This window comes from Gopherus evgoodei, chromosome 3 (assembly GCF_007399415.2).
Source record: "Gopherus evgoodei ecotype Sinaloan lineage chromosome 3, rGopEvg1_v1.p, whole genome shotgun sequence".
NCBI lineage: Eukaryota > Metazoa > Chordata > Testudines > Testudinidae > Gopherus > Gopherus evgoodei.
In genome coordinates this window covers 77,066,022-77,079,741 of record NC_044324.1, presented here as the reverse complement: position 1 = coordinate 77,079,741, position 13,720 = coordinate 77,066,022, and the positions used below count along the sequence as shown (strand labels likewise).

Sequence of the window (13,720 nt, the reverse complement as noted above, 5' to 3'; positions counted from 1 at the left end):
GCATATGTGACTTGGAAATTTGCTTTCTGCAAATATTTGGCAAGATCTGATCATGTAAACATGTGAAGAAAAGGTTGCAAATAAAGCTAAAGAAAATGCTGAAGTCTGATTTATTTGCATTAGTTTCTTGCATTATTAGGCCAGAGCACAGCTACTGAGAGTAGTCAAAGTCCCCTTGAGCCAAGGACTCATCAGGCTGATATGGTTAAGACACGATAGACAAGGTTGGTGAGGTCATATCTTTTATTGGACCAACTTCTGTTGGTGAGAGATACAAGTTTTCAAGCCACACAGAGCTCTTCTTCAGGTCTGGGAAACAACTACATTGAATAGTTAAGGCACATCAGTTTCATAGCCAACAGTACATAAAAGAGAATGATGTGGTCGTCTTTGATGTCCTAATTTGATGGATCAGATACCTACATTTTGCAACTGGGTGAAGTGGATGTGGCATTTCAGTAGGAGATCAAATAAGACTTGAACCCACAGCCTTCAGATTTGTAGTTGAGCACCGTAAATGCTTAGCCACCACACCTCATGGTGAGAACAATTGAATGGTATTTTATTTTGTGAAAAACAAATCAATATGGTAAGCCTCATTACAAAAGATGGTTACTCACCTTTGTAACTGTTGTTCTTCAAGATGCGTTGCTCATATCCATTCCAATTAGGTGTGCACGCGCTGCGTGCACGCTCGTCGGAAGATTTTTACCCTAGCAACACTCGGTGGGTAGGCTGGGCGTCCCCTGGAGTGGCTCCGCTATGGCGCTGGATATATACCCCTGCTGACCCAACGGCCCTTCAGTTCCTTCTTGCCGGCTACTCCGACAGAGTATGGATATAAGCAACACATCTCGAAGAACAACAGTTACAAAGATGAGTAACCATCTTGTCTTCGAGTGCTTGGTCATAATCGATTCCAATTAGGTGATTCCCAACCTTACCTAGGCGGTGGGGTCGGAGTGAGATGTTGCAGAATGCAAAACTGCTGAGCCAAAGGCTGCATCGTCTCTGGACTGTTGAACCAGAGCGTAATGAGAGGCAAAGGTGTGGACCGAGGACCAGGTAGCTGCACGACATATCTCCTGGATGGGTACATGAGCCAGGAAGGCGGCAGATGAAGCCTGAGCTCTGGTAGGTTCTTGAGGGAACATGAGCCAAGTCATAACAAGTACGGATGCATGCCGTCATCCAAGATGAGATCCTCTGGGAGGAGACAGGTAGGCCCTTCATTTGGTCTGCCACCGTGACGAAGAGTTGGGGCGTTTTACAAAAGGGTTTTGTCCACTTGATATAAAATGCAAGCGCTCTACGGACATCTAGGGAGTGCAATTGTTGCTTCTGTTGTGATGAGTGTGGCTTCGGGAAGACGACCGGAAGGAAGATATCCTGGTTGACATGAAAGGCTGAAACCACTTTAGGAAGGAACGCCGGGTGTGGTCGCAATTGCACCTTGTCCTTGTGAAACACAGTACACGGTGATTCCGAGAGAGCCCGAAGCTCGGAGACTCGTCTGGCCAATGTAATGGCTACGAGGAAAGCTGTCTTCCAGGACAGGTATAGAAGCGAGCAGGTTGCTAACGGACTTGAATAGGGCAGACATGAGTCTGGTTAGAACCAGGCTGAGGTCCCAGGTTGGGGCGGGGCGTCGTACTTGGGTGTATAGGCACTCCAAGCCCTTGAGGAACCTAGAAACCATAGGGTGCGAGAACACGGAGCGGCCACTCTCCCCTGGGTGGAAGGTAGAGATGGATGCCAAGTGCACCCTCAATGATGATACCGCTAGGCCCTGCTGTTTGAGATACCAGAGGTAATCCAAGATGGTGCGGATCGAGACCTCGGTAGGAGCGACATTCTGCATTTCGCACCAGCAGGAGAAACGCTTCCACTTAGCCAGATACGCTGACCGAGTGGAAGGTTTCCTGCTACCCAGGAGTACTTGTTGTACTGAGGCAGAGCAACGTAACTCTGACTGGCTTAACCACGCATCAGCCATGCTGTGAGGTGAAGGGACTGCAGATCTAGGTGGTGAAGTCTGCTGTGGCCCTGAGTTATGAGGTCTGGGTGAAGAGGCAGGGTACCTGGGTTGTCTATCGAGAGGTCGAGCAACATGGTGTACCAGTGCTGCCTGGGCCACGCTGGAGTGATCATGATCAAGCAAGCTCCATCCCTGCGGAGCTTTAGCAGGATTCTGTGAACCAGCGGGAACAGTGGGAAGGCATAAAGCAGTTGGCTCGTCCATGGCATCAGGAAAGTGCCCGAGATCGAGCCCTGGGAGAGACGTTGGAAGGAGCAGGACATCTGGCATTTCCTGTTCTCGCGGGAAGTGAAGAGGTCTATGCGGGGAAATCCCCACTTCCGGAAAACAGAAAAAATAACGTCTGGACGAATCGACCACACGTGAGACAGGAAGGATCTGCTGAGTCGATCCGCCAGAGTGTTCCGAATCCCTGGGAGAAAGGACGCTACCAGGTCTATCGAGTGGGCTATACAAAAGACCCAGAGTTGGATGGCCTCCTGACAAAGGGGGGAGGACCGTGTCCCTCCCTGCTTTGTTATGTAATACATGGCCATTGTGTTGTCTGTGAACACTGAGACACAACGGTCTTGTAAGTGCTGTTGAAACGCCTGGCACGCAAGATGGACTGCTCTCAGCTCTCGCACATTGATGTGCAAGGCCAGCTCCTGAGATGACCAAAGGCCTTGGGTGCGAAGATGTCCGAGGTGAGCATCCCAGCCGAGAGATGACATGTTCGTCGTCAGGGACATAGAAGGCTGAGGTGGATGGAACGGCATCCCTGCACACACCAGGAAAGGCGTCAGCCACCAGTCGAGGGAGCCTAAGATGCTCGGGGGAATGGTGACTATCATGTCTATGGCGTCTCTGCCTGGGTGGCACACCGAGTTGAGCCAAACTTGAAGGGGACGGAGGCATAGCCTGGCGTGTTTGGTCACGAACATGCAGGAAGCCACATGACCCAAGAGATTGAGACAAGTGTGAGCCGAAGTCGTTGGGAAGTTCTGTAGGATTTGGATACTTGTTACCATTGCCTGAAACAGAGTCGGTGGTAAGCAGGCTCTGGCGAGACTGGAGTCCAAGATGGCCCCAATGAAGTCTATCCTCTGTGTGGGAACCAAAGTGGATTTCTCTGTATTGATCATCAGGCATAGACGTGTGAATAGGTCCTTGACGATGCCTACATGAGGGGTGACTTCCGTCTCGGAAGTCCCTCAGATGAGCCAATTGTCCAGATACAGAAAGATGTGTATCCGGTGGTGGCGGGAGGAGGTGACTACAGCCATGCACTTTGTGAATACTCTCGGTGCTGTAGAGAGGCCAAACGGTAGGACCGTAAATTGGAAATGCTGATGGTTGGCTACAAACCGGAGGTACTGCCTGTGTGGAGGATAAATGGCTATGTGAAAATACGCGTCCTTTATGTCGAGGGCGGCATACCAGTCTCCGGGATCCAAGGCTGGGATGATGGTCCCCAGCAATACCATGCAGAACTTCAACTTTATCATGAATTTGTTGAGTTCTCGCAGTCTAGGTTAGGTCTGAGACCTCCCTTCGCCTTGGGGATTAGGAAATAGCGGGAGTAAAACCCCTTCCCCCTTTCGTCTTCTGGTACTTCCTCTATGGCTCCCATGGTAAGAAGTGTGCGCACCTCTTGTAAGAGAAACTGCTCGTGAGAGGGGTCCCTGAAGAGGGACGAGTGTGGGGAGTGGAAGGGGGGGGGTGAAATAAATTGGAGGTGGTACCCAAGTTCCACTGTGCATAGGACCCAACGATCTGAAGTTAGCTGGGATCATGCAGGGAAGAAAAAGGAGAGGCGGTTGGAAAAAGGAGGGAAAGGATCCTGGAAAGGAACTGGTACACCGTCCTCTGGCGCACCTTCAAAAGTTTGGCTTTGGCCCTGTAGGCGGTTTGGAGGGACCCTGATTCTGGCCCCCTTGCGGTCCAGACCGCAGTCTACGATTGCCTCAGCTGTGCCCTCTGTCAAAGTCTTATCTTGGTCTAGGCAGGGGATAAGGGTGGTGAGGCTGGGGACGGAAGGACCCGTGCTGAGTCACCAGGGTGTGCATCCCGAGGGAGCGCATGATGACCCTGTTGTCCTTAAGGCTCTGCAGCCTGGGGTCCGTCTTTTCAGAGAATAGGCCTTGACCGTCAAATGGCAGGTCCTGTATGGTGGTTTGTAACTCAGGTGGAAGGCCTGACACCTGAAGCCATGATATCTGCCTCATGGCGACACTTGAAGCCAGGGTCCTGGCTGTGGAGTCAGCTGCGTCCAGGGAGGCCTGGAGAGAAGTTCTCGCCACCTTCTTCCCTTCCTCCAAAAGGGCAGCAAACTCTGGGCGGGAATCTTGGGGAATGAACTCCTTGAATTTCTCAACCGCCATCCAGGTGTTATAATTGTACCGGCTGAGCAGGGCTTGCTGGTTTGCCCCCAGTACAGTATAACTTGCGGCCCAATAAGTCCATGCGCCTAGCCTCCTTTGATTTTGGAGCAGGAGCTTGCTGGCCATGGCACTCCCTTGCATTGACTGATTGCACAACAAGGGAGCAGGATGCACTAACAGGTATTCATACCCCTTAGAAGTACCATGTACTTCCGCTCAATCCCCTGGCCATGAGCGTAATAGATGCTGGAGACTGCCAGATGGTATCGGCGTTTGCTTGTATCGTACGGATAAACGGCAAGGCCACTCTTGTGGGGGTGTCAGCTGACAGGATATCCACCACCAGGTCCTCTATCTCCAGGACCTCCTCCACCTGAAGATTCATATTCAGGGCCACCCACCTCAGGAGGTCCTGATGTGCCCGCAGGTCAATTGGAGGAGGGCCCGAGGAGGATGTCCCTGCCACCGCTTCATCTTGGGAAGAGGAACAGGAAAGGCCAGGGACAAGAGGGTCCTGCGTGGGCTCCTGTTCTTGAGTAACGTCTGTCTCAGGTGGAATTTGAGACACTGACGGCTGAATGAGAGCCTCCTCTGTACTGGGGGGAGGGGGGCGGCTGACCGTTGCCTCCGGCACCCAGTGTTCCAATGGTGTGGAGTGGGATGGCATTGGAAGCGCACCTTGGGCTTGATGGTATGCCCAAGGTGTCCAGAATGACCACTGATGGGGTCCCTGTTCCTAGGCCTGGGTCTCCTGGAAGACACGTCCGGGCACATCTGAGTCACGGTCCTGTGCATAGGAAGCACTGTCCACGTGAGATGACACAGATGTGTGACGAGATGGCCACGGAGGTGCTGAAAAACCCTGGGAAGGGTCTCCGTCTCTAAACGACCTCTCCCTGTGTGGCACCGGAGAGCGGTACTGGTTGCCATACCGATACCAGGAACAAGACTGGGACCTGCGACCAGAGCGGTGCTGGGAGGTTGACCGGGATCTGGAGGCTCAACGTCTGGAGCGGCTGCGAGAGGCGTGGTGCTGGGAACGGTACCGGGAACTGGACTGATGCCGAGAGTATGGGGCCAGCAAACGGGACGCTGAGCGGTGCCGCGAGTGTGACCGGTACCGAGATAGAGAACGGTGCAGGGACTGCGAGCGGCATCGGGACCGTGATCGGCGACGGGACCGAGAGCGCCGGTGGGACCATGATCGGTGCCTCTTGACGGTGCCGACAGAGGGGGGCCTCAGCAGGGCAGGCTTGCCTACTGATTGAATGACCCTCACCGACGGTGCCGGGAGTTGAGGCAGCGCAGACTCCATCAGCGCGATCAGCTCTCTCGCTGTAGAAAAAGTCTCTGGCGTGGAGGGAATAGTGAGTTCAACCACGGCGTGCGCCGGGAAGCTTTCAGGCACCGGACTCGATGGCCCTTGTGGGACTCGACAGTGCTGAAGCTGTCGGTGCAGCAGCAGGTGGCGGTGCCGGGCAGTCCAACTTAGGCGGGTGCTCCAACTGCGGTGCAGGTGGCATGGGAGCCGCAGGAGTCTTATGCTTTTTAACCCGCGGAGAGGGAACGGTGTCGAGCAGACGACGGTGCCAGCGACAGTCGGTGCCAAGGTGCCTTAGCAGTACCGGCTCGATCCGGTGCAAAAGAGACGCTTCTGCTTGATGTGGACTGTCCAGCGCTTGGTGCTGAGGGAGGAGGAGTAAGAGCTGCCTCCATCAGGAGCTGCTTCAGACAAAAGTCCCGCTCCTTCTTCGTCCTGGGCTTAAAGGCCTTACAGATTCGATACTTATTGGAAAGGTGGGATTCCCCGAGGCACTTAAGGCAAGAGTCGTGGGGATCTCCCATTGGCATCGGCCTGTGGCATGTCGAGCACTGTTTGAAGCCTGGCGAACCGGGCCGGGCCCCGCGCCCGGTACCGGGCGCGGGGAAGGGACTAATCCCCAAACCCCTCTCAATTATATACACTAACTATAACGAAGAATGAATAAAACTAACTATAACTATAGAATTTATAACTATATACATGAGAATTAATAAAAGAACTACGAGTAGCTAGGGAGGTGGAGATCAGCTAAGCAGCGCTCCACTGTTCCAACGACCAACACAGGCGGTAAGAAGGAACTGAAGGGCCGTTGGGTTGGCAGAGGTATATATCCAGCGCCATAGCAGCGCCACTCCAGGGGGCGCCCAGCCGACCCACTGAGAGTTGCTAGGGTAAAAATCTATCAACGAGCGTGCACGCAGTGTGCACACACCTAATTGGAATCGATATAGCAAGCACTCGAAGAACTTAGTTTACACATTTGAAGAAAAAAGGCAAGAGGCTCTCTTTAAAGCAAGCTCAGGACTCCAGCCTTTTAAAAATTAACTGGAGCCAGGCTCACCATTCTGTCATATCTAAGTCGTTTGGCAAATGTGCCTCAGTCTCAAAATTGGTACCAGCATCATATTTAATCAAGATCTTTCAATTAAACCTCATATGAAGTTTCTAAGACAAACGATTTGTGAGACACGTGGCAAAAAAGTATTAGAAGAATTTTCAAAATACAATAATCTCATATTTTTTTCAAAAGTTCAAATCTCTCAAGAACTTCCATGAATATTCTCAAATTTAGCAACAATTCTAATGCCATTGAGCACACATGCAAATCCAAAACGTAAAGAACCTTAGGTGATTTTAGAGTGGGGGACAAAATTGCTTAAATAGAAAGTGAGCCTCAGTCTTAACTACAGAAAGTCTACAAGTGAACATAATAGACTAGTTTTGACTTTATAATGGGGAGAGAGAGTCAGAGAGAACATGCAAACAATACAAACACTATGTGTTATTAGCAGGTGTATCATGTGAACAAAATACGAATCCTGGCCACAAAGTGTGTCTTATTTTAAATATCAGAGGGGTAGCCATGTTAGTCTGGATCTGTAAAAGCAGCAAAGGGTCCTGTCGCACCTTATAGACTAACAGACATTTTGGAGCATGAGCTTTTGTGGGTGAATACCCACTTCGTCAGATGCATGTAGTGGAAATTTCACTACGGAAAAGGATAAACGGACACAAATCAGATATCAGGAATGGCAATATACAAAAACCTGTAGGAGAACACTTCAACCTCCCTGGCCACACTATAGCAGACCTTAAGGTGGCCATCCTGCAGCAAAAAAACTTCAGGACCAGACTTCAAAGAGAAACTGCTGAGCTTCAGTTCATCTGCAGATTTGACACCATCAGCTCAGGATTAAACAAAGACTGTGAATGGCTTGCCAATTACAGAACCAGTTTCTCCTCCCTTGGTTTTCACACCTCAACTGCTAGAACAGGGCCTCATCCTCCCTGATTGAACTACCTCATTATCTCTAGCTTGCCTGCATATATATATACCTGCCCCTGGAAATTTCCACTACATGCATCTGACGAAGTGGGTATTCACCCACGAAAGCTCATGCTCCAAAACGTCTGTTAGTCTATAAAGTGCCACAGGACCCTTTGCTAATTTTAAAGAGACCACGTGAATCCATCAGTGGATGTTTCTAATATTATACCTGTCATTTAACATTTAAAAGATGAAAAGTAGCATAAAATTTACTTTTCAATATATCTGATTCACAGTGCTACCTATAACACAGTTGTAACCTATTACTGTACCAATAAACGTGAAATACAAAACTCTATCTAATGGAGCTACAGCACATATTTACAGGTAACAGAAGTTGAGTTTCTCTCTCCCGGTGTCTGAACTTCAAAAAAGGAAAAAGCTTTACTGCATAACCATAGCTAAAATAGGTATTGCAGAAGAAGCCAGAAAAATCCATTCACCTTAAACCTGCTCAGGGTTCTCAAATGCCATACCAATGCTTACTTTTTTTTTTTTTAAATATATTTGTATTTCAAATAGAGTCCCAGTTCTCAGGAAAGATTCAAATCACTGCAATCACTTAAATCTGTAGTGTGTTAGTAGTGGTTTCTTAAATGTGGTTTTTTAAGTGAGGTAATGGTTTCAGTATTCTATTAAACATATGGTAGTAAAAAAATTATAGTTGTGTCTTTGATTTACTTACATATGGACAATTTATTTAAGTACATTCAGCTTGGCTACCTGAGTACCTACTTTTACCCTATCAGAAAAAAGCCTGGTTACAAATCCCACACAACGGACTTTGTAAAGGAAATGGCAAAAGATCTTCAACTACAGCAACGCTATATACAAAGCAGTAATGTTGTAGCACTATTTGTATATTTGTTAAGAAAGTGAATTCATTAAATAATTGGAGAGGCTTATTTTTTCTTATGCCATTGTAAATTTACCTTTATCCTCATCCAGTGGTTCCTGGGAAAGAATACTGCACAACACTGGATTCTTCCACACACCCTTCTCTTGAGTAAGTGCAGCTAAAAAATGCAATTCACAGCTACCGTTCTCCATCAACTTTTCATGAGCCACCTAAAGAAAAGTGTTAGATATTTCATGACGATGGCAATGACAAATGACGGAAAACCATATGCACTCAGATTTTTTTTTAAACTTGAGAGGAAAACTTCAAAAGTAAAACCTGTCCCCTTTTGTAAAACATCAATTCTAAAAGACTTATTACAGTAATTTCTAATCCCTATATGTAGACTATTTAAAGCTTCAGTTTAAGTACAATAAGTGTTATAATGTCCACCTTGTACAATTTTGATAGGCTTCAAAATAGAATTTTTTTTTGTATTGGGATTCTAGCACTACTATACCTATTGAACAACTGGGATGCGGTCTTTAAAATAATCAAGGTCATTATCATTCTGCCATGAAGTAACCCTTTTGAACAACAAAATACTCTTAAATTCATTGGTAAAAATACATATTGACAGATGGCAGTCTTTTGTAATATGGTTAAATATTTACAAAAATTCAATTAGAAAAGGCTAGTGTGACAGACCCATGTCAGTGGGGTAAAGGAGTCTGGTAGAGGGTAAATATACTGGTCACTAGGTGAGTAGTTTTCTGCTCCCTGAGTGACCAGAGCAGGGGCTGCACTAGAGTTATCAGGAACTTGCTAGAACCAATTAAGGCAGACAGGCTGATTAGAACACCTGCAGCCAATCAAGGCAGGCTAATCAGGGCACCTGGGTTTAAAAAGGAGCTCACTCCAGTCAGGCGGGGGAGGAGCCAGAGGAGAGGAAGTGCATGTGAGGAGCTGGGAGCGAGAGGGTGTGCTGCTGGAGGACTAAGGAGTACAAGCATTATCAGACACCAGGAGGAAGGTCCTGTGGTGAGGATAAAGAAGGTATTTGGAGGCGGCCATGGGGAAGTAGCCCAAGGAGTTGTAGCTGTCATGTAGCTGTTACAGGAGGCACTATAGACAGCTGCAATCCACAGGGCCCTGGGCTGGAACCCAGAGTAGAGGGTGGGCCCGGGTTCCCCCCAAACCTCCCAACTCCTGATCAGACACAGGAGAAGTTGACCTAGACTGTGGGGAAGATCACTGAGGTGAGCAAATCTGCCAAATAAGCGCAGGACCCACCAAGGTAGAGGAGGAACTTTGTCACACTAGCTATTTCAGCAGGTCATAGAACACTGATCTTATTAAGAGGAACACACATCCTTCCTTCTTTGAGCATCCCTTAAAGTATTTCTCAACAGATGGGACTAGAGGTTCATTTTGTTTTCACCCTAACAAACTTTGTCTACAAAGCTGGCATATCAACTATTTCATACAGAAAGATGTGACTGACAACTTAATTACCTAATAGCACAAATAACTTCCAGCTGAATGACTTTCTCCCACAGGAAACAAACAGAGTTAATTTTAATTCATGTGACTCAATGCTCCCAAGGTTCCTAAACTGTTTTTTAAAAGCTGGTGATCCCATCTTTTCTTACTATTTTTCTTTATATAAAAAAACCAAACCTCTCACCTGTACAAAGGCTTGAAACTCTTCCCATTGATTTTCTGGTAATTCAAGAGGCAGACAAAGTAAAAGTTCAACACAGCTTCTGAAAGTCAAATACGAGTATTAATTCACATAGTTCTGAGACTGCATTAAAAAACCACTACACCCAACTTGTCTTTCAAGAGCCATTATCTATTTTTCTGCTTAAAATCCACAAAAATATAGCTTATTTATTAAATCTATACAAAAAATAAAAAGGGGCATTATTCAAGGGTGTAGGTGCTTTGCAAGAAATTATAACAAATAACTATCTGCAGAACATCAAACTCCTCACCTATACACAAATCAGATTTCCCTCAAAAGTCCAACCCGTCCAAGTAAATAGATGTACCTTGCAGTGTGCCCTCGAGGTCAACAGACTCTGCCTATTTCAAACTAAGAATGGGTGCTTCTGTCAATCATAACTGAGAGAGAGTAGCAGTGGGAGAAGCAGTCTCCCAACTAGCAAGGTCCCCAGTCCTATGGATCAAACCCAACTCTTAAATTCAGGCCAGAAATGATCAGGTAGCCAGTGCAAATGGCTTAAAAATAAGTTATCTAAACACAGTATCCAAATCATTGAAAATATACTCACAGTGCTAAGCGTTCAAGCACAAAGGCTACTTTTTCACACTCAGAGGTAAGGTAAGGTCGTGCTTTCACGTAGCTTCGGATTGCCACTGTATATACCTGCAACAATGGCAAGGGATCTTCTGATGTCTTCCACTTTTCTGCATATTCTAGGAGCGTCTGTTTAAAAGGCAGAACATAAAGTGATCACAAAATATATTCAACAATAGTGATTCCCAGATTTATACCTTCTTCCTCCTTAGCTAGTCCATCTGTATGTTCTTGGTATGATAAGGTACTTTCTAATTAAATAATGCTTTCTTTAGGCCTTCAGCAAGAGGATTTTATGAAAACGTATCTGAAACTCAAAATTATGCTTATCTGAAGAAATAAAAATTGATTAGACTCTGACCTTCTCATTCTCCTCAGTCCATATACTACAGTTTAGCAACATTTTAAAACTTGACTATTCAAGGCCAACATTTTAAAAAGTACATGTCTAAAGCTAAACAGCAAATCCATAATAGGGAATGTATACGGGCAGCCAGATTTTTTGGGGGTGCAAAACTATGGGTTTGGAAGTTCACTTATTCAGAAGCCTAGGTGGGGTGGGTATCTAAGGCAACTAAGTCTGGAAATTTTAGCCATTTCCTTACTTTCCCTACCCTGAGGGATCTGTTTCTCAGGAGTCTGCATCCTCTCTTCTGCCCATTTACGTGTGCCATTTAACAGAAACGCTGTCTGTCCTAGAAGGAAAGCTGACTTGACAACATGGATTCTAAAAATATAATGCATGAATCCCATGACATTAGCCAACCAGGATTCAAATTCACTTCCTATTTGACACAGGAATACTTACAATATGTTCTAAACAGGATCTATTGAAGTGATGCCCACCCAAGTCTGAAGAGAGGGTGAAACAACAGAAGAGGCATAACTGCCCCTTTCATATTAGTTAGGGTTTGTGGCCTCTGCAATTCTACAGCTGCAGCATTTGGCATTTTCCCAAGACACTACGGAATTCAGAATTTTTTTAGCTGAATTTGCCATTTTGCTGCAGCCAGGCACTCAAACTTTTGTTTTATAATTCTGTATCCTGCCAAGACCTGCCTACAGCTGCCTGTGGCTCTCTAGCTTGCCACAGAAGGGAGAAAATCATTGGATTACAATGCACTGTTACCCCGGGCATCCAATCTGTGCAATGGCTCTGGAAAAAATAATACATGATCCTGTAATTAAAGATTGCATCATAATGCATTTGCACAAGGGGACCAAATTATGATTTCATGTGCAATTGTAAATCTGGCTTTCCTAACTTCCATGTGCCTGACTTTATAACCTAAACAACATTTTAACATAGTATTTTTATTAAATACAATTGTAATGACTTCCCCATCATGGACCATCAACAGGGTTTGAAACCTTAGCCTTTAGCACTGCTACCAATTGAACTACAGGACTAACCACATTAGATGGCAGCAAAAGAAGGCTGTTATTCCAGAAAGGAGATGGGTTGCAAGCACCATGTGCTGGTTCCACAGAATGGTTGCGGAGAGGAGGGGCTCCTATCCCACATGGCCCCCTAGAGGGGCAAAAATAGGCTGCTGGGGGGGTCTGTGCTGAATCTGGGGGGTTTATGGGTGGAACCAGATTCGTGTATCTCTTCCCAATCCCCAGATATAAAGTAGCTCCTGCCCCATCTGGTGCCCACCAGAGGCTGGAGGTGGTGGTAGGAAACTGGGCTCTAAGTTCAGGGGGAACCAAGCTTGGATCTGTCTTACCCCTATACTGTTACAAATGCTCTGGCAGCTTTCTAGGTGTTCTCAGTGTTGAAGCTGCTGCTTTGCGAGCTGTGCAGCATTAGCCTAGCCTAAGTGCACCCTCTGATTTGGGCAAGCTGGTAGATGTTTCCTGACACACAGATGATTGATTTACTTTTTAACACTCTCCAACTAAACTAAACCTCAATGGAATTTCATGGGACAAAGAAAAGGCATTTCTATGGCATCAGAGGATTCGCCCTGCAGAATATCAAAGGTCTGCTGTATGCAATTGATAGAGTTTCTCGAACAAAAGTACATAAAAATCCTTATAATGGAAAATGCAGGCAACTAAAATATAGGGGCTGCTAGCATCTCCCCTCTATAATTAAAGGATTCAGAAGAAAGCTTAAAAAATTTTACCATACGGATTTTTATTTTAAAGCTTATTTACATGTGATTTAGTGGCTCACTATATCCACTCAGTGTTTCTGAGATGGCAAAAACTTAACAGCAATTACCATTTGAACATTTAAAAAGTTGTCTATTCAAACAAACATTTTTAATGAAACCACCAGAATTTCATTAACATTAGATTCACAGACTTTAATGCTAGAAGAGACTGCTGTGATTGTCTAGTCCAGGGGTTCTCCACAAGGTTATTACATGGGGGGGGGGGGTCACGAGCTGTCAGCCTCCACACCAAACCCTGCTTTGCTGCCAGCATTTATAATGTGGTAAATATATTAAAAAACTGTTTTTTGTGTGTGTGTGTGTGTGTGTGTTGGGGTGGGGGTTCGCACTCAGAGGCTTGCTATGTGAAAGAGGTCACCAGTACAAAAGTTTGAGAACTACTGGTCTACTCTGACCTGTACAACACAGGCTATGGGAGACTTCTCTGAATTAATGCCTGCTTCAGGTCCACTAACGGTGTTTGTATCTTGATTCAAAGTTTCTCCTCCACAAGCACTAGTAAATTCTTCTAATGATGACTTACTCTCACTGTTAAAATATTGCACCTTATTTCTAGTCAATTTGTCTAGCTTCTACTGCCAGCAACTGGTTCTTGTTATGGGTG

The 13,720-nt window shown here is 46.3% G+C and overlaps 1 protein-coding gene across 1 annotated transcript in view; it reads right to left on the bottom strand.

Annotated features, from left to right (window-relative positions):
• The window catches only part of ZNF292 (zinc finger protein 292), a 67,080-nt gene that overhangs the window by 23,107 nt on the left and 30,253 nt on the right, over positions 1 to 13,720 (bottom strand). The window contains exons 2-4 of the mRNA XM_030555883.1: positions 10,908 to 11,062; positions 10,298 to 10,376; positions 8,705 to 8,840 (exon numbers count right to left, since the gene is read on the bottom strand). Coding sequence (XP_030411743.1) covers positions 8,705 to 8,840; positions 10,298 to 10,376; positions 10,908 to 11,062 — 370 coding nt within the window. The remainder of the gene's footprint in view (positions 1 to 8,704; positions 8,841 to 10,297; positions 10,377 to 10,907; positions 11,063 to 13,720) is intronic.